This window comes from Lissotriton helveticus, chromosome 6, assembly GCF_964261635.1.
Source record: "Lissotriton helveticus chromosome 6, aLisHel1.1, whole genome shotgun sequence".
In the NCBI taxonomy this organism is placed as follows: Eukaryota; Metazoa; Chordata; class Amphibia; order Caudata; family Salamandridae; genus Lissotriton; species Lissotriton helveticus.
This window is the reverse complement of record NC_136067.1, coordinates 34,171,227-34,196,462: the sequence shown is the minus strand read 5'-3', so window position 1 is coordinate 34,196,462 and position 25,236 is coordinate 34,171,227. Positions and strand designations below refer to the sequence as shown.

At 47.4% G+C, this 25,236-nt stretch overlaps 1 protein-coding gene across 1 annotated transcript in view; it reads right to left on the bottom strand.

Moving 5' to 3' along the window:
- LOC144762182 (solute carrier family 22 member 7-like) overlaps positions 1–12,954 on the bottom strand; it is a 97,146-nt gene extending 84,192 nt beyond the window's left edge. Inside the window, exon 1 of the mRNA XM_078647339.1 lies at positions 12,427–12,954. Within this exon, the coding sequence (XP_078503465.1) occupies positions 12,427–12,948 (522 nt within the window). The 5' untranslated portion in view covers positions 12,949–12,954. The remainder of the gene's footprint in view (positions 1–12,426) is intronic.
- Positions 12,955–25,236: the final 12,282 nt, after the last annotated feature.

Below are 25,236 nucleotides of genomic sequence, written 5' to 3'. Positions count from 1 at the left end.
CCAAGGGTGGCGATAGGTAAATATCGCCGGTTTAGCGGCCGTTTTCGGCTGCTAAGCGGCGATAATTCTATCGCTCTATTAGCAAGCTGTCGCTAACTGATGTTAGCGACGGCTTTTAGGCGATAGCGAGCGGTTTGGGGCCCGCTTTGCATGTTAGTGATATTTATCGCTAATGACATGCAAAGTGGGCGTACCCAACCTGTTAGCGACTGAAAGCAGTCGCTAACGTCGCTATCGCTTTTAGCAAGGCAGGCGTAGCGATGGAAATATTCCCGCTATCGCCAAAAACCAACGCCTACTCAGACCAGTTCTTAGCCATGTTATCTAATGGGAGGTGGATAACATGGCTAAGAGCATTTTGTCGCTAATGCGTGAATATCGCTGTATTCTCAGCGATATTCACGCATTTCGCCGCTATCGCTGGATATTTTAGCACAATGGAGAAAAATGTTGCTAATAGCATGTTTTCTCCGCTAACATATCCAGCGATAGGCAGCGATAACAAAATCGTCGCTAAGCCTATTTAGCGATAATTATCGCTACTTGTTGGTAATATGCCCCCCAGTTTTATTGGCAAAACGATGGTTACCACTTGAGTCAAATTTAACTATCTTTCAACTTCAGTTTTTTGGGGGAATTTCATGAATCTCTTTTTTAGGTGAAATTGATGGAAGTATGATGGTGGGTGTGTTTCAGGAGTGGCTGGCACAGGTAACAGCATTGGGGTGGGGCACGGGTGGGGCGATGAGTGGACAGATGAAGCGATAGAGAAAGTAAAATAAATAATTAGATTAAACCACTTACCTTGCACTTGTCACATCTCCGACTGGGCAATGCAGTGAGCGCAAGGTGTTTTGATTTCTTTTTTTATTTTACGTTCCCTATCCCGTTGTTTGGCCACTTCCGCCCCCCACCCACACTGCCCCACTGCTGTTACTTGTGCCGGCCGTGCCTGGTGTGTTTGGATTATGATGTTGGTTGTATGTGTAAGCCTGGAGAAAGATGTATTAGAATATGTTGGTAAAAATTGCAAAAAACACAGTTGATGGACAGAATGTAGAACAATGTCATACATTCATCCCAGTACAAGGATCTAGGCCTAAATACATCGTTTTTTTGCACTCCACGCCACCCTGGGTTAGAAACTGGCTATATGCAAATCAGCTCTGACCCTGTGCCTCATGGGAACAGTCCAGTCCAAACTACCAAGCCATGTCTTTCCCAGACCGGAATCAAGCATCCAAGGACCGGTTTCTGGCTATCAGCCTTCATCAGCCTGGATAGCTTGACTCCAGTGGTGTGGAGAGCCTGGGACTCACGTCTGAGCATACCCAGCCCACTCGGGGTGAAAATTGCAAAAAACACAGTTGATGGACAGAATGTAGAACAATGTCATACATTCATCCGAGTACAAGGATCTGGGCCTAAATCCATCGTTTTTTGCACTCCACACCACCCTGGGTTAGACACTGGCTATATGCAAATCAGCTCTGACCCTGTGCCTCATGGGAACAGTCCAGTCCGAACTACCAAGCCATGTCTTTCCCAGACCGGAATCAAGCATCCAAGGACCGGTTTCTGGCTATCAGCCTTCATCAGCCTGGATAGCTTGACTCCAGTGGTGTGGAGAGCCTGGGACTCACGTCTGAGCATACCCAGCCCACTCGGGGTGAAAATTGCAAAAAACACAGTTGATGGACAGAATGTAGAACAATGTCATACATTCATCCCAGTACAAGGATCTGGGCCTAAATCCATCGTTTTTTTGCACTCCACACCACCCTGGGTTAGACACTGGCTATATGCAAATCAGCTCTGACCCTGTGCCTCATGGGAACAGTCCAGTCCGAACTACCAAGCCATGTCTTTCCCAGATCGGAATCAAGCATCCAAGGACCGGTTTCTGGCTATCAGCCTTCATCAGCCTGGATAGCTTGACTCCAGTGGTGTGGAGAGCCTGGGACTCATGTCTGAGCATACCCAGCCCACTCGGGGTGAAAATTGCAAAAAACACAGTTTTGTTTATGTTGGTGCCTGAGTGGACAGATGACATGGTGTTAGATTTGTTAGGGTGTAATATTGGTCATGTGGTCATATGAAGGTGGGTATGTTGGTGTTTGATGTTGCTTATATGATGGTGAGTGTGTGTGTGGCATGGTAGAGGATGTATTGGAATAGGACGGTGGTTGCGACGTACGATATAGACGTTTTGATGTATGATATTGGTTGTGTAGTCATTTAAGGCGTGTGCTGTGTGGATACATGTTGGTTGGTGTATGATGGTGAGTGTGATAGCTTATGATGGTCAGTGTCTTGGTGTGTTCTGTGATGGCAGGTGTGCCCCCATCCCCTGCAGACACTCTGAGGTCACTTCTCCTTCTGCATTCTTTGTTTGAGCCACCAGTCCCCCAGCAGCACCTGTGTGTGCCAGGTTCCCCATGTAGCCCTTGCCCTGCCAACACCGTGTCTCTGTGTGCCTCCCACTCTCCCTGCAGCCTATCCTTGTGGCCACAACAATCCACAAGCCCCTCTGTGTGCCCTTGCTTACCATCTGTGTGCCCTCGCTTACCTTCTGTGTGCCGCCACTTCCCCTCTTTGTGCCCAACAGCTCTTCTGTGTACTACCGCCCTAGAGCCCCTGTGTGCAGCCCTTTTGTCTGCCCCTCAACCCCTCTGTAGCCCCTCTGTATCCACTACATCTACTACGTTCCTACTTCCTACTCTATGGGGCATATGTAGGTAGTCTCCATTTTGCGATTCTGAAATAGCGATTTTTAAGGAATCGCTATTTGAGAATTGCAAAATGAAATGCAGGTAATAATTCGCAATTTTTTTGCGATTACCTAATATTCCTTAATTGCGATTAGCAAATTGCGAATCGCAATTAAGGAATGAGTGTCCCATTAATTCCTATGGGCCAGGAGGCCCATAGGAATGAATGGGGATACATTCTCAAATTGCTATTTTCTATGAGAAAATCGCAATTTGAGAATCGCAATTCCAAGGGTGCCAGGGTGTCCAAAGGACACCTGTTGCACCCCTGGAATGTGCCTGTAAGTACATGTGGCGCACATACATGCCCTAAGGGCATGTCTGTGCGCCACATGGCACTTTGAACTTTAAAAAAAAATGCATTTTTAAAGGAAATCGCAAAATACCATCTACTTGGAGTAGGTGGTATTTTGTGATTCATTAAGCCTGAATCACATTTTTTAATTGACTCCTACATAGCATTTAAGGAATCGCAAAATTGCGATTCCTTAAATGCTTGAGCAAAATAAGGAATCGCAATTTTTGCGATTCCTTATTATGCTAATATGCACCTACATATCAAAACGCCGTTTGCGATTCACAAACGCCGAAATTCGCCGAATTTCGGCCTTTGCGAATCGCAAATGGCTACCTACATATGCCCCTATGTCCCTGTATCCTGTAAATGTAGTATCCGGTTCTCCTGCTTTCTCCCGTGTGCTGCCATGCTGCAGCCTCCGTAGCCCCTCTGTGCCTCCACCCCTTCCACAGGGCATTTGTTTGCATCCTGTTTCCCCTGCCAGGGGCAGCTCCGCCCTTAAGGTGGAGGAGTGCCACCCCACTAACCAATATTTTCCCCAGATAGGGAAAAATAAAATGGTAATAAAGGTGATTTATTACCATTTAATATTTCAAAACCCCATCCAGAGCCGAGTGTGAGGACGGGGGGGAGAGAGGGGGGGCTTTCTGCTGATGCCAGTTAGGCAGTGCTAGGCAGGGCACTTAAGATGCCAATCGCGTTCATCTGTAAACTTAAATACTGCATCACTCCTCCAGAGTATTGTTTACTTGCACACTTACAGAGGGGAAACATCCATTACAACGCAACTTTTACTATGAACTACCATTACGACACAACTTTTACAACGCAGTTATTACAACGCATTGCGCTGGAGGGCGCTCTAGGATAGGGAATAGTTTAATTACTATCCAACACCTTCCCTACTATCCACGGGGACTGGAGTTGGAATAGTAAATTAAACTATTCACTATCCAGCACCCCCCAACGCAAGTCGTTGTAACGACTTGCGTCGTAGAAGTTGCGTCGTAATGGCATGCGTTGTAAAAGCATGCGTTGTAACGACATACATCCCTTACAGAGTATTAAGAATTAGCATGCGGCTCCCCCGTATTAACTACAATCAATTTCCGCTGTAATATTAAATACTAGTACACTCCACCAGAGTATTACTTACATGCATACTTACAGAGTATTAAGAATAAGCATAGGCCTCCCCTGTATTAAATAAAGCTACTTTTGTCTGTAATACTAAATACTAGCACACTCTTTCAGAGTTGTAATTAAATGCCCACTTACAGTGTGCTAAGAACTAGCATACCTCTCTCCTGTATTAACTATAGTCGCTTTCCACTGTAATATGAAATACTATTGCACTCCTCCAGAATCTTCTTTACATACACACCTACAGCGTATTAAAATCTAGCATCCGTCTCACATGTATTAACTACAGTCGCTTTTGTCTGTAATATTAAATACTATCTCACTCCTCCAGGGTCTTAATTAGATACACAGTTACAGAGTATTAAGAACTATCATACGGCTCACTTCTACTAACTAGTCACTTTCGTCTGTACTGTTAAACACTAGAGCACTCCTCGCTAGCATTAATTAAATGCACACTTACCGAGTACTAAGAACTGGTATACGCCTGCCCTGTATAAACTACAGTCGCTTTTGTCTGTAATATTAAATACTAGCACACTCCTCCAGAGTATTAACTACATGCACACCTCCAGAGTATTAGTTATGTACAGACAAACTATTAAGAACTACCGCACACCTCCCTGTATTAGCTACAGTTGCTTTCGACTGTAATATTAAATACAAGCACACTACTCTAGAGTATTAATTAAGTTCACATTTACAGAGTACTAAGAACGAGCTTACCCCTCCCCTGTATTAACTAGAGTTGCTTCCCTTTGTTATATTGAATACTAGTAGACTCCTAAAGTGTACAAATTACCTGCACACTTACAGATTTAAGAACTATCATTTCCTCCCCTGTATTAACTACAGTCACTTTCCTCTAAAATATGAAATGTTAGTGCACACCGCCAGAGTATTCATTTTGTGCCCACTTAAAGAGTATTATGAACTAGCCTACACTTCCCCTGTATTAAACTACAGTCACTTTACTCTGTAATATTAAATACTAGCACACTCCTCCAGAGTGTTAATTGCATGTACACTAACAGAGTATTAAGAACTGGCATACACATCCCCTGTGTTAACTATAGCCTTTTTCCTTTGTAATGTTAAATACTAACACACTCTTCCAGAGTATTAATTCTGTGTACACTTACAGAGTATTATGAACTAACATACGCCTCCCTTGTATTAACGACAGTCGCTTTCCTCTGTAGTATTAAATACTAGCAGACTCCTCCCGAGCACTAATTAAATACAGACTTACAGAGTATTAAGACCTATCATACGCCTCCCCTGTATTAACTACAGTTGCTTTCATTTGTAATATTACCTAGAGCACTCCTCCAGAGTATTAAGGGCACACTTACAGAGCACTAAGAACTAGTATAATCCTCCCCTGTCTTAACTTTCATCTGTAATATTAAATAGTAGTGCACTCCTACAGATATTAATTATGTGCAGACTTAGAATTTTAAGAACTAGCAAAGTCCTCCCCTGTATTAACTACTGCTGCTTTCTTCTTTTTCTCAATAGTAGCTCTCTCCCCAGAGTATTAATTGTGTGCACACTTACATAGTTTGAAGAACTAGCATATGCCTCACCTGTATTATTTACACTTTATTTCATCTGTAGAATTAAATACTAGTGCACACCTCCAGAATATTAATTGCGTACATATTTATCGAGTATTAAGAACCAGCATACGCCTCCCCTGTATTAACACCATTCACTTTTCTCTGTAATTTAAAAAAATAGCGCACTCCTCTTGAGTCTTAATTTCATTCAAACTTATACAGTATTAAGAACTAGGATTCGCCTCCACTGTATTAACTACAGTCACTTTCATCTGTAATAATAAATACTAATGAACTCCTCCAGAGTATTAATTATATGCACACTTACCGAGTATTAAGAACAAGCATAACCCCCCTCAACATTTGCTTTCCTCTGTAGTATTAAATACTAGCACACTAGTATAAATTAAGTGTACACTTACAGAATATTAAGAACTGAATTAACTGTAGCTGCTTTACTCTGTAATATTAAATAGTAGGGCAGTCCTCCACAGTATTCATTGCATGCACACTTGAAGAGTATTAAGAACTAGCATACACTTCCCCTGTATTAACTACAGTCACTTTCCTCTGTAATATCAAATACTAGCGCACACTTCCAGAGTATTAATCATGTGCACACTTGCTGATTATAGAAGTAGCATACTCTTTCCCTGTATTGACTACAGTCAATTTCCTCTGTAATATTAAATAGTAGCACACTCCACCAGAGTATTAATTAGGTACACACTTACAGAGTATTTGGAATTAGTATACAGCTCTGCTGTATTACCTACAGTCACTTTCATCTGTAATTTTAAGTCCTAGCACACTCCTCCAATACATTAATTACATCCACATTTACATAGTACTAGGAACTAGTATATACCTCTCCTTTATTAATTACAGTCACTTTTCATTGCAATATTAAATACTAGTGCACCCCTCCAGAGTATTAATTAAGTACACACTTACAGAGTATTAAGAAATAGGACACACCTCCCCTGCATTAACTACTGTTGGTTTTCTCTATAATAATAGATACTATCACACCTCCACTGCATTAACTACAGTCGATTTTCTCTGTAATAATAGATACTAGCATACCCCTCCATAGTATTAATTACATGCACTTGCAGGGTATTAGGGACTATCATATGCTTTCCCTGTAGTAACAACAGTCACTTTCGTCTATAATATTAAATACAAGAGCACTCCTCTAGAGTATTAATCCTGTGCATACTCATAGAGTATTAAAAACTAGCATACGTCTCCCCTGTTTTAACCACAGTTGCTTTCCTCTGTATTATGAAATATTAGCGTACTCCTCCAGAGTATTAATTACATGCACTTGCAGGGTATTAGGGACTATCATATGCTTTACCTGTAGTAACAACAGTCACTTTTGTCTATAATATTAAATACAAGAGCACTCCTCTAGAGTATTAATCCTGTGCATACTCATAGAGTATTAAAAACTAGCATACGTCTCCCCTGTTTTAACCACAGTTGCTTTCCTCTGTATTATGAAATATTAGCGTACTCCTCCAGAGTATTAATTACATGCACAGTTACCAAGTATTAAGAACTAGTGTATGCCTCCCCTGCATTAACTAGTTACTTTCCTGTGTAGTATTAAATACTAGCACACTCCTCCAGGGTATTAATTACTTGCACACTTACAGAGTATTAAGAACTAGGATACTTCTCTCATGTGGTAGTAGCTACAGTCACTTGTGTAATATTGAATGCAAGAGCACTCATGCATACTGCCAATTCCTGCAAGGAGATTTTCTCCATTGTGAGAGAATTTATCTCCCCCCGATCCAACACCTCGGGTGAAAAGCCGTCTGATTCCTGGGCTGTGGATCTCGCTGATTTCTTTACGAGCAAGATCCAACTTATTCAAGACTCCTTTCCTCCGGCAGTGACTATGGGCTTGACCAACTTTGAGGCCATTTTGTCTCCACTAGCCTTGCCAGGTCCGACGTTGGCCGTGTTTCCTCCGATCTCTCCCTCTGCCTCTTTAGCCCTCATGGGTAATCTTAAATCTGGTTCGCCTTTGGACCTATGCCCGGCTAAAATTCTGGCGAAACTGGCAGAGGTGATCAATCCGCTGGCGAATCCGTTATTTAATCTTTCGTTGAGCCAGGGATTGGTCCCGTCAGCCTGGAAGCAGGCTATGGTGATTCCACTGCTTAAGAAACCAGGATTGGACCCGAAGGCCCCTGTCAGCTATAGGCCTATTTCCTTGTTGCCGGCTCTCACCAAGATCTTGGAAAAACATGTTCAAGTGGTGCTTTCCAATTTTCTTGAGACCAACGAGATCCTGCATGCCACCCAGTCGGGTTTTCGTCCCCATCTCAGCACAGAGACTGCGCTCCTTGAGGTTTCAGAGACTGTCAAAGGTGTTCTGGACTCGGGGGGCAAAGCCATGCTGGTGATGTTGGACTTGTCGGCGGCTTTCGACACCGTCCCCCATGATCGCCTTCTCGAAAGACTTTTTGAGATAGGTGTGCGGGGGACGGTGTTCAGCTGGTTTTCCTCCTTTCTAGCTGGCCGCCGGCAAACGGTCTGGGCCTCGCCAGATTCCGCCGTGATGCCGCCGCTGGGAGTCGGGGTCCCTCAGGGCTCGATTTTGAGCCCGACCCTATTTAATATCTTTATGACCCCTTTGGCGGCGTTGGCGGAGTCGTTCGGGGCTCGGATCGTATCCTACGCGGACGATACCCAGCTCCTCTTCTCATGTAAGAGAGGAGGAGACTTTGACGGGGAGAGTATCCGGGATTGCCTTGGGGCTGTTTTTCATTGGTTCCAACTAAACAGCCTCAAGTGCAATTCCGAGAAATCTGAGGTACTCTTTTTTTGGGTGTGATACCGAGCCCAATTGGCAGGACTGGTGGCCCATTGACATGTTTCCTCCGACTTGCTCCTCCAAGACGGCCAAGAACCTGGGGGTCAAGATGGACAATGGGCTTTCTTTAAAATCTCAGATTTTAGGGGTGTCAGGCACCTGCTTTGGCCTCCTCAGGATGCTGCGGAGGTTTCTCCCCCTGTTGTCCGAGGAGCACAGGAGGCTGACGGTACAGGCTCTGATTGGGTCCAGGTTGGATTACTCCAACATTCTCTACTTGGGCCTACCAGAATACCTGTTGCAGCGGCTCCAAGTGGTACAGAATGCGGCCGCAAGAGCTATTTTTGGCTTAAATAGGCGGGCTAGTGCAAGGGAGTTGTTGAAGACATTGCACTGGCTTCCAGTCCGGAAACGGATTGCCTTTAAGGCTCTGACCTTGGCTTACAAGGCCCTTCATGCGATGGGAGCAAAATATCTGCAAAAGAGAATGACTTTTTATCAGCCAACTCGCTCCTTGAGGTCTGAGTCTCTGCTCCTGGCGGTTGTCCCGCGAGTGAAGAAAGCCCGCTCGGGTGGCCGCTCCTTCGGTTTACTTGCACCACAGCTGTGGAACTCCTTGCCGCTTTCGCTGCGGGGAGCAACCAGCTTACTTGCTTTTAGAAAGGATCTTAAGACGTGGCTTTTTACTCAGTAGACGTTATTTGGTCTGCTTTTTAGGTTTTCACTGTTCTGTCCCCTTTTAAACGTGTTATGTTATTATGATGCAGCACTCCTTTACCAAAAAGCGCCGGGATACTCTTTTTGAGTCGCCGTGCGCTATACAAAAGATTAAATAACATAACATAACATAACATAACAGAGTAATAATTGTGTGCACATTTACAGAGTATTATGAAATAGCTTATGCTTCCCCTGTATTTACTACAGTAGCTTTCCTCTATAGTATCAAATACTAGTGCACTCCTCTAGAGTATTAATTACGTGCACACTTATAAAGTATTAAGAATGATCATTTGCCTCTCCTGTATTAACTACAGTCGCTTTCCTCTGTAATTTGAAATAGTAGTAGACTCCTCTAGAGTATTAATTACATATAGACTTACAGAGTATTTAAAAAATATCATATGCCTTTTAATAAATACTTGTGCACTTTTCCAGAGTATTAATTATGTGCACACTTACAGAGTTTTTAAAAGTAGCATCCGCCTCCCCTGTATTAACTGCAGTCGCTTTCATATGTAATATTAAATACTAACGCACTCTGAGAGAGTATTAATTACATAGACACTTACAGAGTCCTGAGAACTATCATACGCTTCCCAGTATTAACTACAGTGACATTCCTCAGTAATATTAAATGTGAATGCTCTCCTCTAGAGTACTAATTAAATGCACACTAACTGAGTATAGGACTAGCATACTCTCTCCGTGTATAAACTACAGTCGCTTTCCTCTGTAATATTAAATACTAGCACATTCCTCCGGAGTATTAATTACGTGCACACTTACAAAGCTTTCCCTGTATTACCTACAATCATTTTACTATTTAATATTAAATACTAAAGTATTCCTCCAGATTATTAATTACATGCACACTTACAGAGTATTAAGGTCTAGCTTACCCTGCCATTGTATTAACGACAGTCGCTTCTACTTGTAATATTAAATGCTAGTGTACTCCTCCAGAGTATTAGTTACGTGCACATTGCAAAGTATTAATAGCTAGTATATGCCTCCACGTTATTATCCTCAGTTGCTTTCCTCTGTAATATTAAATACTAGCACACGCCTCCAGTGCTTTAATTATGTGCTCACTTACAGAGTATTAATAACTTGCACACACCTCCCCGGCATTAACTACAGTTGCTTTCCTCTGTAATAATAGACCCTAGCACACCCCTCCAGAGTATTAATTCCATGCACTTACAAAGTATTACGGAGTAGAACAGACTTTCCCTGTATTAACTTCAGTCGCTTTATTCTGTAATAATAAATACTAGCGCACTCCTCCAGTGTTTTAATTATTTGCTCACTTACAGAGTATTAAGAACTAGCAGATGCATACCCTGTAATAACTACATTCACTTTTCTCTATAATTTGAAATACTAGATCACACCTCCAGAGTACTAATTTCGTGCTCACGTGCAGAATATTAAGAAGTAGCATGTTCTTTCCCTGTATTAACTACAGTCAATTTCCTCTGTAATAGTAAATACTAGCGGACTCCTCCATAGAATTATTACATGCACAATATGCCTCCCCTGTATTAATTACAGTCACTTTCCTTTGAAATAATAAAAACTATTGCACTCCTCCAGAGTATTAATTATGTGCAGTGTTAAGAACTAGCAGACGCGTCCCCTGTACTAACTACACTCGCTTTCCTCTATAATGTGAAATACTAGCACACTCCTCCACACTTTCAAATTCTAGTACATTCCTCCACAGTATTGACTAAAAGTGCAGGTTACCAAGTTAGCATATCTTCGATAACAAAAATTATCACACTCATTCCAAGTAATAAGTACTACTGCACACTTCTGTGCTATTAACATCCAGGGAATTCCTCGTGAGTACTAACTGCCAGCACAGTCCTCAAGATTATTGACGACTAGTGCATCCTTCTGAGTATTAACTGCTGTGTTACTTGTCTACACCGCTAGAGTACAAACAGAAAGCACACTGCTCCCGAGTATTAACTGCTAGAGCACACCTCCAGGATATGCTCTTCCAGAGAACTAACAAGTAGCCCAATCCTCCAAAGCTTTAGCTCTGGCTCACATCTCCAGAGTATGGACTTCTAGCATCTTCAAGCACTCTCTTTGGGTCAGAGCTCACTCCTTGGAACACAGGCTCATAGTATGAATGTGAATCCCAGCCACTCAGTTATAGGGCCACTATCTCATTGTGATTTTTGCTCCCTAGAGTATACTCTGACACCCAGGGAGCGAGCCCCGCTAATCTTAGCAAAGTTTCACTCCTTGAAGGGTACTTTCGCTATTGCTAATCACGAGGTTGTATGTCAATACAACGCGGTGTTTACACCGCACTACCATTACAACGCTGGTTTTACAACGCAAGTCGTTACCACGACTTGCGCTCTAGGGTGCTAGACTTAGGAATAGTAAGATTTACTATTCCAACACCAGCCTACGTACAGTAGGGAAGGTGTTGGAATAGTAAATCTACTATTCCTTAGTCTAGAGCGCCCTCCAGCGCAAGTCGTGGTGACGACTTGCGTTGTAAAACCAGCATTGTAATGGTAGTGCGGTGTAAACACTGCGTCGTAATGGATGTTCCCCGTTCACGATAGTCTCAGAGGCTCTCGTGTATTGGCACACTTGGGTTTCCTCATTGTGCCTTTAAAACTTTACCTTTTTGTCCAACGCCCATAAAATCTCACTCTGGCCTCCTGGACCGTGTACCCTATTCATTCGTACATTGGTTGTCATTTTTATACAATAATGCATTGATACTTTTGATATTTCACTCAAGGCCCCCCTCAGCCTATTTATAAGAAAGCCACTAGAGTCAAGCTATCCTGGCTGATGATGGCTGAAAGCCTGAAACCGGTCCTAGGATGCTGGTTTCCAGTCCAGGTAGGACCTGACCTGGCAGTTCGGGCTGGACTATTCCCATTGGGCGCAGGGTCAAGACTGATTTACATATGGCTGGGTCCAAACTGAAATGGCATGGTGAGTAAACAAAACGATGGATTTAGGCCCAGATCTCTGTACTGGGGTGAATATATGACATTGTTCTGCATTGTTGTTTTTGCATTTGTTTTTACATTTATAAGGAATGTCATCAGCTCTTACCTGGGTAGCTATGGTAGAAGTGAACTGTGAGTGGTCGTATTCCCAGCCACGCTGGCAGCTCTGCAGGGAGGTGGCGTTGGGTGGTCCCCAGGTGGAGTTGTTTGGTGTCCCCCAGGTGGACTTGTTTGGTGACCCCCAGGTGTAGTTGCTGGGTGTCCCCCAGGTGGAGTTGTTTGGTATCCCCCAGGTGTAGTTGCTGGGTGTCCCCCAGGTGTAGTTATTGGGTGGGCCCCAGGAAGAGTTCTCCAGCAGGTGCCACTGGGGCTCTCTGTACATCTTGCAGGAGCTGAGGGCCCCATCAGGCTCCCTGGGGATGCTGATGAGGAGCAGCTCCTCCTCCGTAAGGTTCCCAAACTCACCCTGGTTCTGGAGGACACACCGGTGGGAAGGAACCACCGCTAGGAAGTTGTTCAGCAGGAGGTGGAGAGGGAGGCTGGTCCGTCCGAGGGCCACGAGGAGCAAAATGAGAACCTGGAACCTTCCAAAGCCCCCCGCGTCTTGGAGGAGGTCATCAAAATTCATCCTGAGTAGCACCACACTGTGGAGCAAAGAGCAGTGTTTCCTGGAACGAGAGGTGAAAGGTCACATGCTCAAAGAGCTACTCATTACAGACCAAACCACACAAGATTCAGAGACAATTGTGGAAGGAGGGAGCTGGCCAGGAACGGGCAGCAGACAGAGGTCACTCTGGCCACAGGGGCGGCTCTAGGCTCATGGTGGCCCTGGGCAAGGAGCGTAGGTAGGGGGCCCGGGAAGAGAGGTTCCGGGCGGGGTGGAGCGTGGAGGCCAGTGAAGAGGGGGGGGATCGGGGAGTTTGGAAGTGGAACAGAGCCGGAGGCCGCCAAATCCCTGCCAGGGGCTGCCACGCAAATATGTATCCATCCTCAGAGGATTATTATATTAAGGATATATATTGGCTTGATGGCCCTGTGCAGGTGCACGGCTTGCGCATGCCTAAGGCCGCCCCTGCTGGCCAACGCTGAGTTAAAAACCTTCAGGTGATAGAGGGTGACTTGGTCTTGACAACAACAGAGCAACCTATGTCAACTTAGGCCGCACTATGCACACCATGCAATCAGCACCCCTATAGTTTTTTTAATTCACCTTTTTTGCTGGAATTTGTGGCTTGGATTCACTTGGTGCTGTACATATCTGAGTAGTTCATGGAAGCTGTGGTATAAAAGGCCGGCTCCTCCGAAGGACTCCGCTGGCCAGAGGGTGTTCCCCCACATGTATGGCTCAGCCTAGCTCTCTCTGCTTAAACCCCTCCCAGACGAGCGAGTGCCCCGCAAGCTCCCCGGCTGCTAGCATGCACCCAACCTTCCCTTGTGGTAACTAACACAGGTGTCTTTAATGGTGCAAAATGGCTACAGTGTTATTCACATAACATGATCTAACAACACAGTTCAAAATGTTCCAAGTATAACACATCAGTATTGCTAAATTGTCTGTAGATTCAGTTTGGTCATTAAAGCAGCCCAAGACAGCACTCTGAGCAAATTACCCATTTCAGCAAGGGTCTAGCACAACATGCGACCTCTGGGCTACTACACCTTGCTGCCAGGTGTCCTTTTGCCTAGCCAGGGCTGCAAGTGTTGTGTCCGCCCTCTGCTGACGTCTTGCTGACCAATAGCCTGCTCACCATCTCCCAGCCGTAAGACATCTCAAGGGCACGCACATGAGCGGCTCCCACTTGGGGAACGTCCTTTACAACGGAACTTTTACAACGAAGTACCGTTACGACGCAGGTTTAACAACGAAAGTCATTACAAAGACTATCGCTGGATGGGCGCTCTAGGATAGGTAATAGTTTAATTCACTATCCAACACCTTCCCTACTATCCACGGGGACTGGAGTTGGAATAGTAAATTAACCTATTCACTATCCAGTGCCCCCCAGCGCAAGTCGTTGTAACGACTTGCGTTGTAAAACCTGCGCTGTAACTGTACGCGTTGTAAAAGCACGCAGTGTACCATCATACATCTCTCCCACTTTGGCTATTGTACTCCTTCTGCTGTCGCTCTGTTCTGTCTGTGCACTCCTTCACCTAAACCCACTCCAATGTCTGTAACAACCCAGCGTGCCACGGAACTTGCACAAGAGGCCTCAGTGACGCCCTGAGACAGCAGGAGAGAAGAGTGAAAGGGAAAAAAAAGAAACCACTCCAAGCAAAGTCAGTGCACAAACAGGAAGGATGTACTACAGGACAGCCCAGCACTCGGCGAGGAGACGGCAGCAGGAAACAAGAGGAGCAAGGCCAGTCTCAAGGCTCACAAGGCGCTCGCTCCTGGCACACAAAGACAGAGGGTGCAGCATCCCAGGTGAATGGAAGTACAAGGCCATCCCACCATCAGCACTGAGTGATGCCACCACATCCAGAAAAGATCAGACCCATCACACCATGGGAGGTCCTCCACAACCACAGGTCCCAGCACCAGTGGCGCCACACTCACTTGTGTCAGTGACGCCAATACCCCCTTGCAGCCTGCTTGCTGACCCTGCCACAGTTGAGCCCAGATGGAAGCTTTGGTGGGCCACCTCAATCACTATTTTACAGGGACCAGAGAGACAGACGGGACGGTGAAGTGCTCCCTGCTAAAGCACTTCAGAGGGGACGAGCTCTACAAGCTGTTTGAGACGCTGCCCGACACAAGAACGGCCCACAAGTATGACGCCACCATTGCAGCCCTCAACAGATACTTCTCCCCCAGATGAACCCGGATTACGAGAACTTCAAACTGGGTCAGGCAAACTGAGGCGGAAACAGTAGCTATGTTCTACGCCTGCCTCCGGAAGTTGGCATGCACGGGCATCGATTGAACCAAAAAGATAAGGGCGCAAATCATTCAGGGATGCAAGTCCGTTGCGCTGCGGCGCAAAATGCTATGGACGAAATCCTGGCCCGAGTCCGCTCTCACGAACTGTCAGACAAGCGGGCCGATGAATTGGAAACCATCCAACTTTGTAACACACAGAAGGGGCCGATGCAGAAGACAGTCCGGGTCAAAGAGGAGACAGTAGAATTTGTACAGAGGCGACCCGCCCCAAGCCAGAAGCGAGGCACCAGAAGTCGGCCTGCTGCCAAGTGTGGGCACTGTGGGTTCCACCACAGAGAACAAGACAGCGAGAGGACAAACCTGCTCAAAATGTGGCAAGGCCAATCACTACACCATTGTATGCTGCAGTGGCAGAGGTCGCCCACTAGGAGGCGCACCCAGAGGGTGATCAACGACCCTACAACACCCCATGCTCGAAGAACACGATGACCCTGGAGCACCCCCGGACCAAGGAGCTGTCACCTACTACGAAGACGACAACAACACGTTCGTCATATCCTTTGTAGGAAGGCCAGGACGAAAGACGTGTCCGCCCTCGATGTGCAACATCAAGGCCGATGGAACATCGGTGCAAGCCCCAATAGACACAGGCGCGTAGGTCAACGTGATGGACTCGGACCAGTACGAACGGTTGTCGCCCAGACCAAGCCTCATACCGAGCGCTGCCAAAATCTGCACATTTGCTGATTTAGTGCCCGTTCCCAGCACGCCTAATTTTGCATTGCTAATGAGATGCAAAGTAGGAGTGCCTCCAAACACTCCATGGATAAATATTGCGATATTTACAACGAGGTGTAGCGATAAAATTATTTGCGCTACCTCTGCCTTAACGCAGGAATTTAACGGCTGTTAAATTGCCTCCGACCCGTCAGCGAGGTGAGAGAAGTGAGGGCAGACAGTGCACACTGCCGCTGACCCCACAGTGAAGGCAGAGATGGGAGGGCAGACAGTGCACACAGCCTCCGACCCCTCAGTGAGGGCAGAGAAGTGAGGGCAGACAGTGCACACAGCCCCTGACCCCTCAGCGAGGGCAGAGAAGTGAGGGCAGACAGTGCACGCTGCCTCTGACCCCTCAGCGAGGGCAGAGAAGTGAGGGCAGACAGTGCACACAGCCTCTGACCGCTCAGTGAGGTCAGAGAAGTGAGGGCAGACAGTGCACACAGCCCCTGACCCCTCAGCGAGGGCATAGAAGTGAGGGCAGACAGTGCACACTGCCGCTGACCCCTCAGCGAGGGCAGAGAAGTGTGGGCAGACAGTGCACACTGCCTCTGACCGCTCAGTGAGGTCAGAGAAGTGAGGGCAGACAGGGCACACAGCCCCTGACCCCTCAGCGAGGGCATAGAAGTGAGGGCAGACAGTGCACACTGCCGCTGACCCCTCAGCGAGGGCAGAGAAGTGTGGGCAGACAGTGCACACTGCCGCTGACCCCACAGTGAAGGCAGAGATGGGAGGGCAGACAGTGCACACAGCCTCCGACCCCTCAGTGAGGGCAGAGAAGTGAGGGCAGACAGTGCACACAGCCCCTGACCCCTCAGCGAGGGCAGAGAAGTGAGGGCAGACAGTGCACGCTGCCTCTGACCCCTCAGCGAGGGCAGAGAAGTGTGGGCAGACAGTGCACACTGCCTCTGACCGCTCAGTGAGGTCAGAGAAGTGAGGGCAGACAGTGCACACAGCCCCTGACCCCTCAGCGAGGGCATAGAAGTGAGGGCAGACAGTGCACACTGCCGCTGACCCCTCAGCGAGGGCAGAGAAGTGTGGGCAGACAGTGCACACTGCCTCTGACCCCTCAGCGAGGGCAGAGAAGTGAGGGCAGACAGTGCACGCTGCCGCTGACCCCTCAGTGAGGGCAGAGAAGTGAGGGCAGACAGTGCACAAAGCCTCTGACCCCTCAGCGAGGGCATAGAAGTGAGGGCAGACAGTGCACACAGCCTCAGACCCCTCAGTGAGGGCAGAGAAGTGAGGGCAGACAGTGCACGCTGCCTCTGACCCCTCGGTGAGGGCAGAGAAGTGAGGACAGACAGTGCACGCTGCTTCCGACCCCTCTGCGAGGGCAGAGAAGTGAGGGCAGACAGTGCATGCTGCCCCTGACCCCTCAGTGAGGGCAGACAGTGCACACAGCCCCTCTGACCCCTCAGTGAGGGCAGAGAAGTGAGGGCAGACAGTGAGCACACCCTATGGCCCCTCTGTGAGGGCAGAGAAGTGAAGACAGACAGCCCACGCAGCCCCTCACCCCTCACTGAGGGCAGACAGTGCACACTGCCTCTGGCCCCTCAGTGAGAGCCGAGACGTGAGGACAGACCATCCACGCTGCCACTGACCCCTCAACAAGGGCAGACAATGAGGGCAGACAGAGCACTTTGTCTGTGGCCCCTCTGTAAGGACAGAAAAGTGAGGGCAGACAGTGCACACTGCCTTTGACCCCTCAGCGAGGGAAGAGAAGTGAGGGTGGACAGTGCACACTTCCTCTTACCCCTCAGCGAAGGCAGAGAATGAAGGCAGGCAGTGCACGCTGCCTCTGACTCCCTCAGCGAGGGCATAGAAATGAGGGCAGACAGTGTATGCAACCTCTGACCCCTCAGTGAGGGTAGAGAAGTGAGGACAGACAGTTTATGCTGCCTCTGGCCCCTCAGTGAGGTCAGAAGGGTGAGCACAGAAAGTGCACGCTGCCTCCGACCCCTCAATGAGAGCAGAGAAGTGAGGGGAGACAATGCACACTGCCTATGGCCCCTCAGTGAGGGCAGAGAAGTGAGGGCAGACAGTGCACACTGCCTAAGGCCTGTCAGTGAGGGCAGACATTTCACACTGCCTCTTGCCCCTCAGTGAGGGCAGAGAAATGAAGGCAGACAGTGCACACTACCTCTGGCCCCCTTCAGTGAGGGCACAAAGATGCAGGCAGCAGGGGCGTGATGCCTCTTGCCCCTCTGTGAGGGCAGACAGTGCACGCTGCCTCTGAACCCTCATTGAGTACAGAAAAGTGAGGGCAGACAGTGTACGCTGACTGCTGATGGTTTTAAAATTTCCTTTCTCCTGATGCAGTGAATTATTGCCCACATGCATCATTGTCAATTGCATTCGCAAACGGTGCGAATCCCAATTTTTGGCCGTTTGCGAATGCAATTGACAAAATTGGGATGCATCATGTTTTTCGCAATTTTAGGAATCGCAATCATGTTGCGATTTCTAAAATTGCGATTGCATTTAAGAAATCGCAATTTTAGATTTCTTAAATGCAATACATGATCATTTTTAATTTGCTAATTCGCAAATAGGGAGAGGTAAATTACCATGAAGTTGACCTTCATGGTAATTTGCGAAAACTTTCAAAAATGCACAAAACTGCACATTTGAAAGTTTCATTTTAAACACACACATGCCCTTGGGGCATGTCTGTGTGAAAAATGCACTTAAAGTTATATTTCAGGGGTGCAGGGGGGAGTCTTTTGGACCCCCCTGCACTCTTGAAATTGTATTCTCAATTTGCGATTCGCAAATTGCCAATCGCAAATTGAGAATGACTTCCCATTGATTCCTATGGGCCTCTAGGCCCATAGGAATCAATGGGAAGGGATTCCTTAATTGCGAATTCTTAATGCATAGCCGTTCGCGATTTCTTAATTGCGGTTCCTTAATTTTCGCTATTAAGAAATCGCAAACGGCAACAATGATGAATGTGGCCGTATGTTACTTATAGTTAGCCGTGTGTGGCTATATTACACACACCGAGGGTTGTGTTTGTGGTCGATTATAACCTGTATAAAGCAGAATGGCTTGTATGACTAGAGCATCTCCATTTTGGATTTCGTAATCACTGCCAGTTTGCGTTTGATTCATGTTTGGCCTAGTAATGAAAGTGCTTGCTTCAGCAGAACCATTCATTTTGTTATATTTTCTCTGCCATGTCCAAGGTTGCATCTGCACTTGCTAATAAGAAGTACAACTGTTATTCATTCCTAAGGATACACTTCATGATGTTCTCACATAAGGAAGACGCTGATAACACGACCCACCGGCAGGTGCAGACCCATCTCTCTGTGCCTCCTTCGTTCGTGTCCGGCTCAGGCTGGTAGTTTTCCATTGTGGGCGAGGCCGAAGTCCCTCAAGGGGTTTATCCTGTATTACCTAATGGTGGGGAGGCAGTCCTCTCGATGCTCTCCTTAGGGTGAGGTTCTGATGGGGCTCCTCTATAGAGATATAAGCTAATAAATGTTTGTTGTATCTTCTCCACTGTCGGACCGACTCTTCTTTGGGAAGGCATAGTAGGCGGTGATTACCCACGTGGCCCTATAATTGCCACGTCCTTCAGATGGCAGCCGAACGGGGACTCCGCTATTAGGGCCCCCTTATCTGTAATCATATTGTAGGGGCTGGGGTGGTACTTGGTCGGACAGGCAGACCGGGGTCCCCATGTACAAGACCGAGTTTGGTTCTTTCAGCTGCTCTGCCTTCCCGATCAGGCGGATCCCCGGCTAGTGGCCCTTGGCCGGATTCCTCAAGGCGAAACTTTGGAGCTGTCTGTTTGGGCTGGAGAGACGACAGTCGAGAACAACCTGTGACCTGCGTGCACCAGGTGAGTGACTTGGTTCAGGGAAAAGGGAGCCAGCCTTGTTTGACACGAGCCTATAGTTCGTGCCTTGTTTGACACGGGCTGACGAGCCGTGCCTTGTTTGACACAGGCTGAAGGGGCGTGCCTTGTTTGACACGAGTTAATGAACCATGCCTTGGTTTGGCATCAGCTGGTGGGCTGTCTCCTGGTTTTGGTGGGTTTGGGGACCCTTGAGAGACACGGAGCGCATGTGAGAAGCCTGCCGGACCAACAGGAAACTGGACTCGCTAAAAGGTCCAGGGCCGCGCAGGTTCTCCGTCAGGCCAACTGGAAATTGAACTCGCTAAAAGGTCGGGGGCTGAGGCCTGTTCTCTTGTCTTGGTACAGTCGCTGGACTGTCTTGGGTGCAGTTTCTGAGATGCCCAACTTGAACGACACGAGTAGACGGGCTGTGTCTTGGTGAGGTATACCGTCTTGGTTTGGTACTTGGTAGGTCCGAGGACCCCTTGTAATTTGCATGCCTTATTGGAATAAGTATGATTTTAGGAATTGATACTTGAGTGTTGACATGGTGTGTGCTGGGTGATGTGGATCGGAGGCAGGTGTGCATGAAGAGGCGGATGTGGCAAGTACATATGTGAGAGGCGTTTGGGGCTTCCGAACAATTAATTTCGATTTAAAACCAATTGTTATTGTTTTTATCAATGTTTTAATTGTCTGTGTTGTTCGTATGTTATAGAATGCCTTGTTGTAGTAAACTTAGGTGTTTTGGAAGCTGCTGCGGCACTACAGACGCGCGGTTGGAAGAGAGCCAGCCACGCCTCCGGAGGGCACTCCGAGTTTCGATATCTATGTTAAACATGGAAGTGTCCCTATTATGCTTAATACATTATGGCACAAGTATATTAAAGACAATATTGAGTTGCAGGGGCCACTTACCGGTTCCTTTGATGAACAAAAAATAAATTACTTGCAAGAGAAAATGTTTTCTAGGCGGAGTGGGCAGTCTTTGTTTGACTCCTTGAGGGTGTGGCAGAAAGAAGCGAGACAACAACGCTTGTGGGAGGAGAAGGTGGCTAGGAGAAAAGACACGCACACCATTACACAGAAGGCAGTCGCTAATGACTGGGCAAAGACAGAGAAAGGAATTGAATGTGAAGATAGGAGGTTCCGGTTCCAAGCTAATAAAAGTTACGTTGCTAGAGAAGAAAGGGATGAACTGATTGAGGATATTTTAGACTCCCACCCGCCGCTGCCATATGTCCCACAGCGAATATACCCCACGGTCCCTGTCTCCGCTACCCCAGAAAGAGGGGCTGTTTTTGCCGATCTGCAGGACATTCCTGCTCTGACCCCCCCCCTCCGCAACAGGGAACTGCTACCACTTTGCCCACTTCCCCTTCACTTACACCTCCTTTTTTAACATTATAGTGGGGGACCTAGCCCTGCTTTTGCTTCATCTTCTGCAAGCGCTTCACTTCAGTCAGTGACGCCGACTCCGGCATGTGGACATATAGATAATCATCGATCAGTAATGCAAGACCCCATGAGGAAAGTGTTAATGCGGTAGGTCTTGAGCAGAGGCAGGTTGTAGCAAACCAGGCAGCTCAGTCGATTCGGCACCCGATTTAAGGTGCCAAAGATATCTGGAGTGTGATGAAAGATTATGAGCCCTTCATAAAGCAACTTGCTGTGAAGCACATGTCGAATACTTTGATTGTGCTGTGGGAACAGTGTTGGGCAGGAGTAGCACCGCAGGTTATTTATGACATACGAGATAGAGTGTACATGACAGACATGGCTCCGAATGAAGTATTTAGTAAGGGTGGTCGTAGTTCGCAAAGTAGCGCGACGCAAAGTGCACTTCGCACTACGCAAACTTCACGTAGCACTACGCGAGCTGCGTAGTAGCATGTTCGCACTGTGCAAGATGCATTTTCAATGATTGCACAGTGCGAACAAGCATCCGGCACTGTGCAATCATTGAAAACGGCATCTTGCACAGTGCGAGCTGGAGTTTTCTGCCGCTCGAGTAGATTTTTTTCTTCGAGCGGCAGCTTTCTCAACGCGAACGGGTAGTTTCTCATCACGAGCGGTCGTACTGTGCTACGTGCAGCTCGCGTAGTGCGAAGTTGCGCAAACTTCGCAAACTACGCGAGCGTAGCGTAGTGCTTTGCCCAGGGTTAGTATTTAGTAATGTAACAACACTAGTAGGTTATAGAGGTCATTTACATCAGAAAGTCCCGCTACTGGGGACCCAGCACCCCATGAGAGAGGTGCACCCCATCTATCATCCTGAGGTCCCAGAATTGTGAGATAGCACAAATGCGGTCATTAGACAGCGAGTTGACGCTCGGTTTCAAGAGCAGTGGGTTTACACTCCTTGGAAGAGGAGTGAGGTGCTTTCACTGAGGAGTCAATTGCCAGATCCAAGAATGAATCAGACAGCGTGCTATAAGGAGTTGACGGAAGCAGCCTCTTCCACTGTGATGACGTTGGCAGACATAGAGTTGTTCTTCGGACTGTTGCTGCCGGTTGATGTCTGGAGACAAGTACATGATCAGGATCACGCAGTAGAATTGGGTGGAACATGGACTGAGCTTAGAGAATGGGACAAAGAGTGCAAACCTGGAGAGAAGCCTAGAGCAGAAATACTAGCATTGCTGGGGCGGGTCATCACTTACATGCACTCCCTTATCCCGCCTAAAAAAGTAGATTGGGATAAGTTGACGGCATGTCGACAGAAGAAGGATGAGAGTGTCTCTGATTTTTTTTTACAAGGTTTAAAGGGGTGTTTTTAGACTTTGATGGTCAAGATTCGGCACAGGAAGGGGGAGTTCGACTATTTGTAAATAGATTTGTCACAAATTTGTTACCAGAGATTGCAGCACGATTACAAGCGGCAGAGAGTACATGGATGATGTCCACCCCATCAGTGGTTTTGAGTATGGCTCAGTACTATTAACATAGGGAGAAGGAGAATAAGGAGAAAGTTGAGAAGAAAGTAAAAGATTTGAAGACAAGAGTTTTATTACAGCAGATCGCTAGAGGAGGAGTTAAAGGACGTGGTTCAGGTTTGGGTCCCCGAGGCCCTAGATCTGGTAGAGGGGATGCACAAGGAGAGCCGCTAGGACATAATCAGTGCGCATACTCTAGAAAGGAGGGACATTGGAGGAGCGAGTGCCCGGAATTGCAGTCGAGAGGAGAAAATGAGAGAGGCAGAGGTTTCAGGAGCAGTGGCTGTAGAGGGACGAGGAGACATGCACAGAGACAGTACAGGAGGAAATAAACAGAGTGGGAATTATTTAGATGGAGCAGGGGTACACCAGTACTATCATGAAGACTGTGACATGGATGGTGTGACTGGACTTTCACACAACTCGGACAGCCAGGGACAGAGCAAGGGACCAGTTCCGGTGCCTTTAGATCAGCAAGGACCATATGTTACTGCCGATCTACAAGGTTACACTGAGAAATTTCTAGTCAATACAGGTGCTATGAATAGCTCTGTTTTCCATTACCTGGTCCCGGGAGCGTCTCTGTCTGGTCAGAACAATGTTTCGGTAAGTTTCTCAGGTGTACCGGTTGTTAGCCCCATCTCCAAGCCCCTTTCCTTGACAATTGGACCATACCCTGTAGACTCGCCGTTTTTGTTAACGTCATATTGTGGTGAGAATTTGCTGGAACTGGATTTATTAAAGATGTTGCATGCGACTATATATATATATATATTTTTATTTTCAAAAACCTTTATTGACAAAATTGCATAGATATAATATATTCTTGCATCAAATCAGAGCACCGTATAGAGAAGTACGTTTGCGGATAGAAAAGAAGGCCAATAAAACAGACCAGCATAGAGCAACATCTTACACAGACACTACGTGGGCACAGCTGGGCAATAAACCATTGTAGGAGTGGGAACTGCAGGAGAGGGAGCAGGCCTGACCGCAGAGGAGTAAGGACACGGAAAGGGGCGGCTACTGACCTACGCTGGTGGCCGCCCCGGGTGGAGTGCCAGCGGGGAGCGTGGGAGAGGCAGTCTGGCTCTGAGGTGAACGAGCATGAAGGTATGTCACTAGGGGCCCCAAATGTTAAGTGGGTGAGATCTCGTAGGCATAAGGTCCCAGAATTCAGATAATAGGGTCTGGCATCACGATGCATCCTCAAGCCGTTGGGCGAACTTAGGCACAGGTTTGCGACCCCAACACATGGATACCCTATGCCACGCAAAGACGAGCAGCATGGCAATCAAGAGGCAGGAGGCGTCTGGGCAATACTTGACAAAGCCTAAGAGGCAGAGCAGAGGGTCGGGCTGAACCGAAGAGGAGGTGATCTCGGATATTGCAGTACAGACCTCCCACCAGAAGTCGGAGACCTTTGGACATAACCAAGCAAGATGAGAGAAGTCTGCAGCAGAAGCAGAACAGTGCAGGCATCTGTCACTGGGGATGAGTCCTAATTTGTGTAGCTGAACGGGGGTGCGATAAAGCCTGAGCAGATATTTAAAATGTATGTGGCGCAGGCGGTAGTCCGGAGATAATCACTTTGTTTGGTTGCAGCGGTAAAGCCAATCAGCCTGGAAAATATCCACACCAAGGTCCCCACCCCATGCCACACGAGCGGGGTCTGTGGAGATGGAGGTGGCTGACAGCATGAGACCATAGAGTTTGGTAACCAACTTCCGAGGAGTGGGAGATAAGTATAGGAAGTCAAGAGTGGTCATTGAGGGGGGAGGCTGAGGGAACGTGGGATGCAGCTCCCTACAGATGGCCCGGAGCTGATAAAAGAGTAAAGTATCCATGGGACCAGAGACGGTAGCGGGACAATAGAACATGTCCCCCGTGTAGAGGTCTGCTAAAGTTGTCAGACCTAGGCGGGTGGCATGTTTAGCAATACCGGAGGGCTGGAGAGGAGGGAAGGCAGGATGCCGAACAATCGGCATCTTGTTTGACGATAGCATTAAAGCACCGGACAGTCAGCGTAGTCCATCCCAGGCCCAGCGCAAGGTCTCGACTGTGTCTATTTCAGTGAGTGGGAGTTTGTCTGGGGCAAACAGGGCGGTGTCAAGCGGCCACGGGGCTGCAAGATCAGCTTCAACTGCCACATGCAGCTGGAAAGGAGTGGGATGGATCTAGAAGTGCAAGAACCTGGCCTGAACACATAATGCATGAAGTTTTAAGCTAGGGGCACCCAGGCCACCACATGACATCGGGAGGGTAAAATACACGATCCTGGGTTGTCTACCAGCCCAGGTTAGAAAGATGATCAGCGAGCGGATCCTACAAAGAAAGTGGCAAGTTAGGGGAACAGGGACGTTCAGGAAGAGATACAGGAATTTCGGAAGGACCACCATCTTTGCAATGGCTCTACGACTGACCAACAATAGGGGAAGCTGGTTCCAGTGGTGTATCTTGGACTCAAGCCAG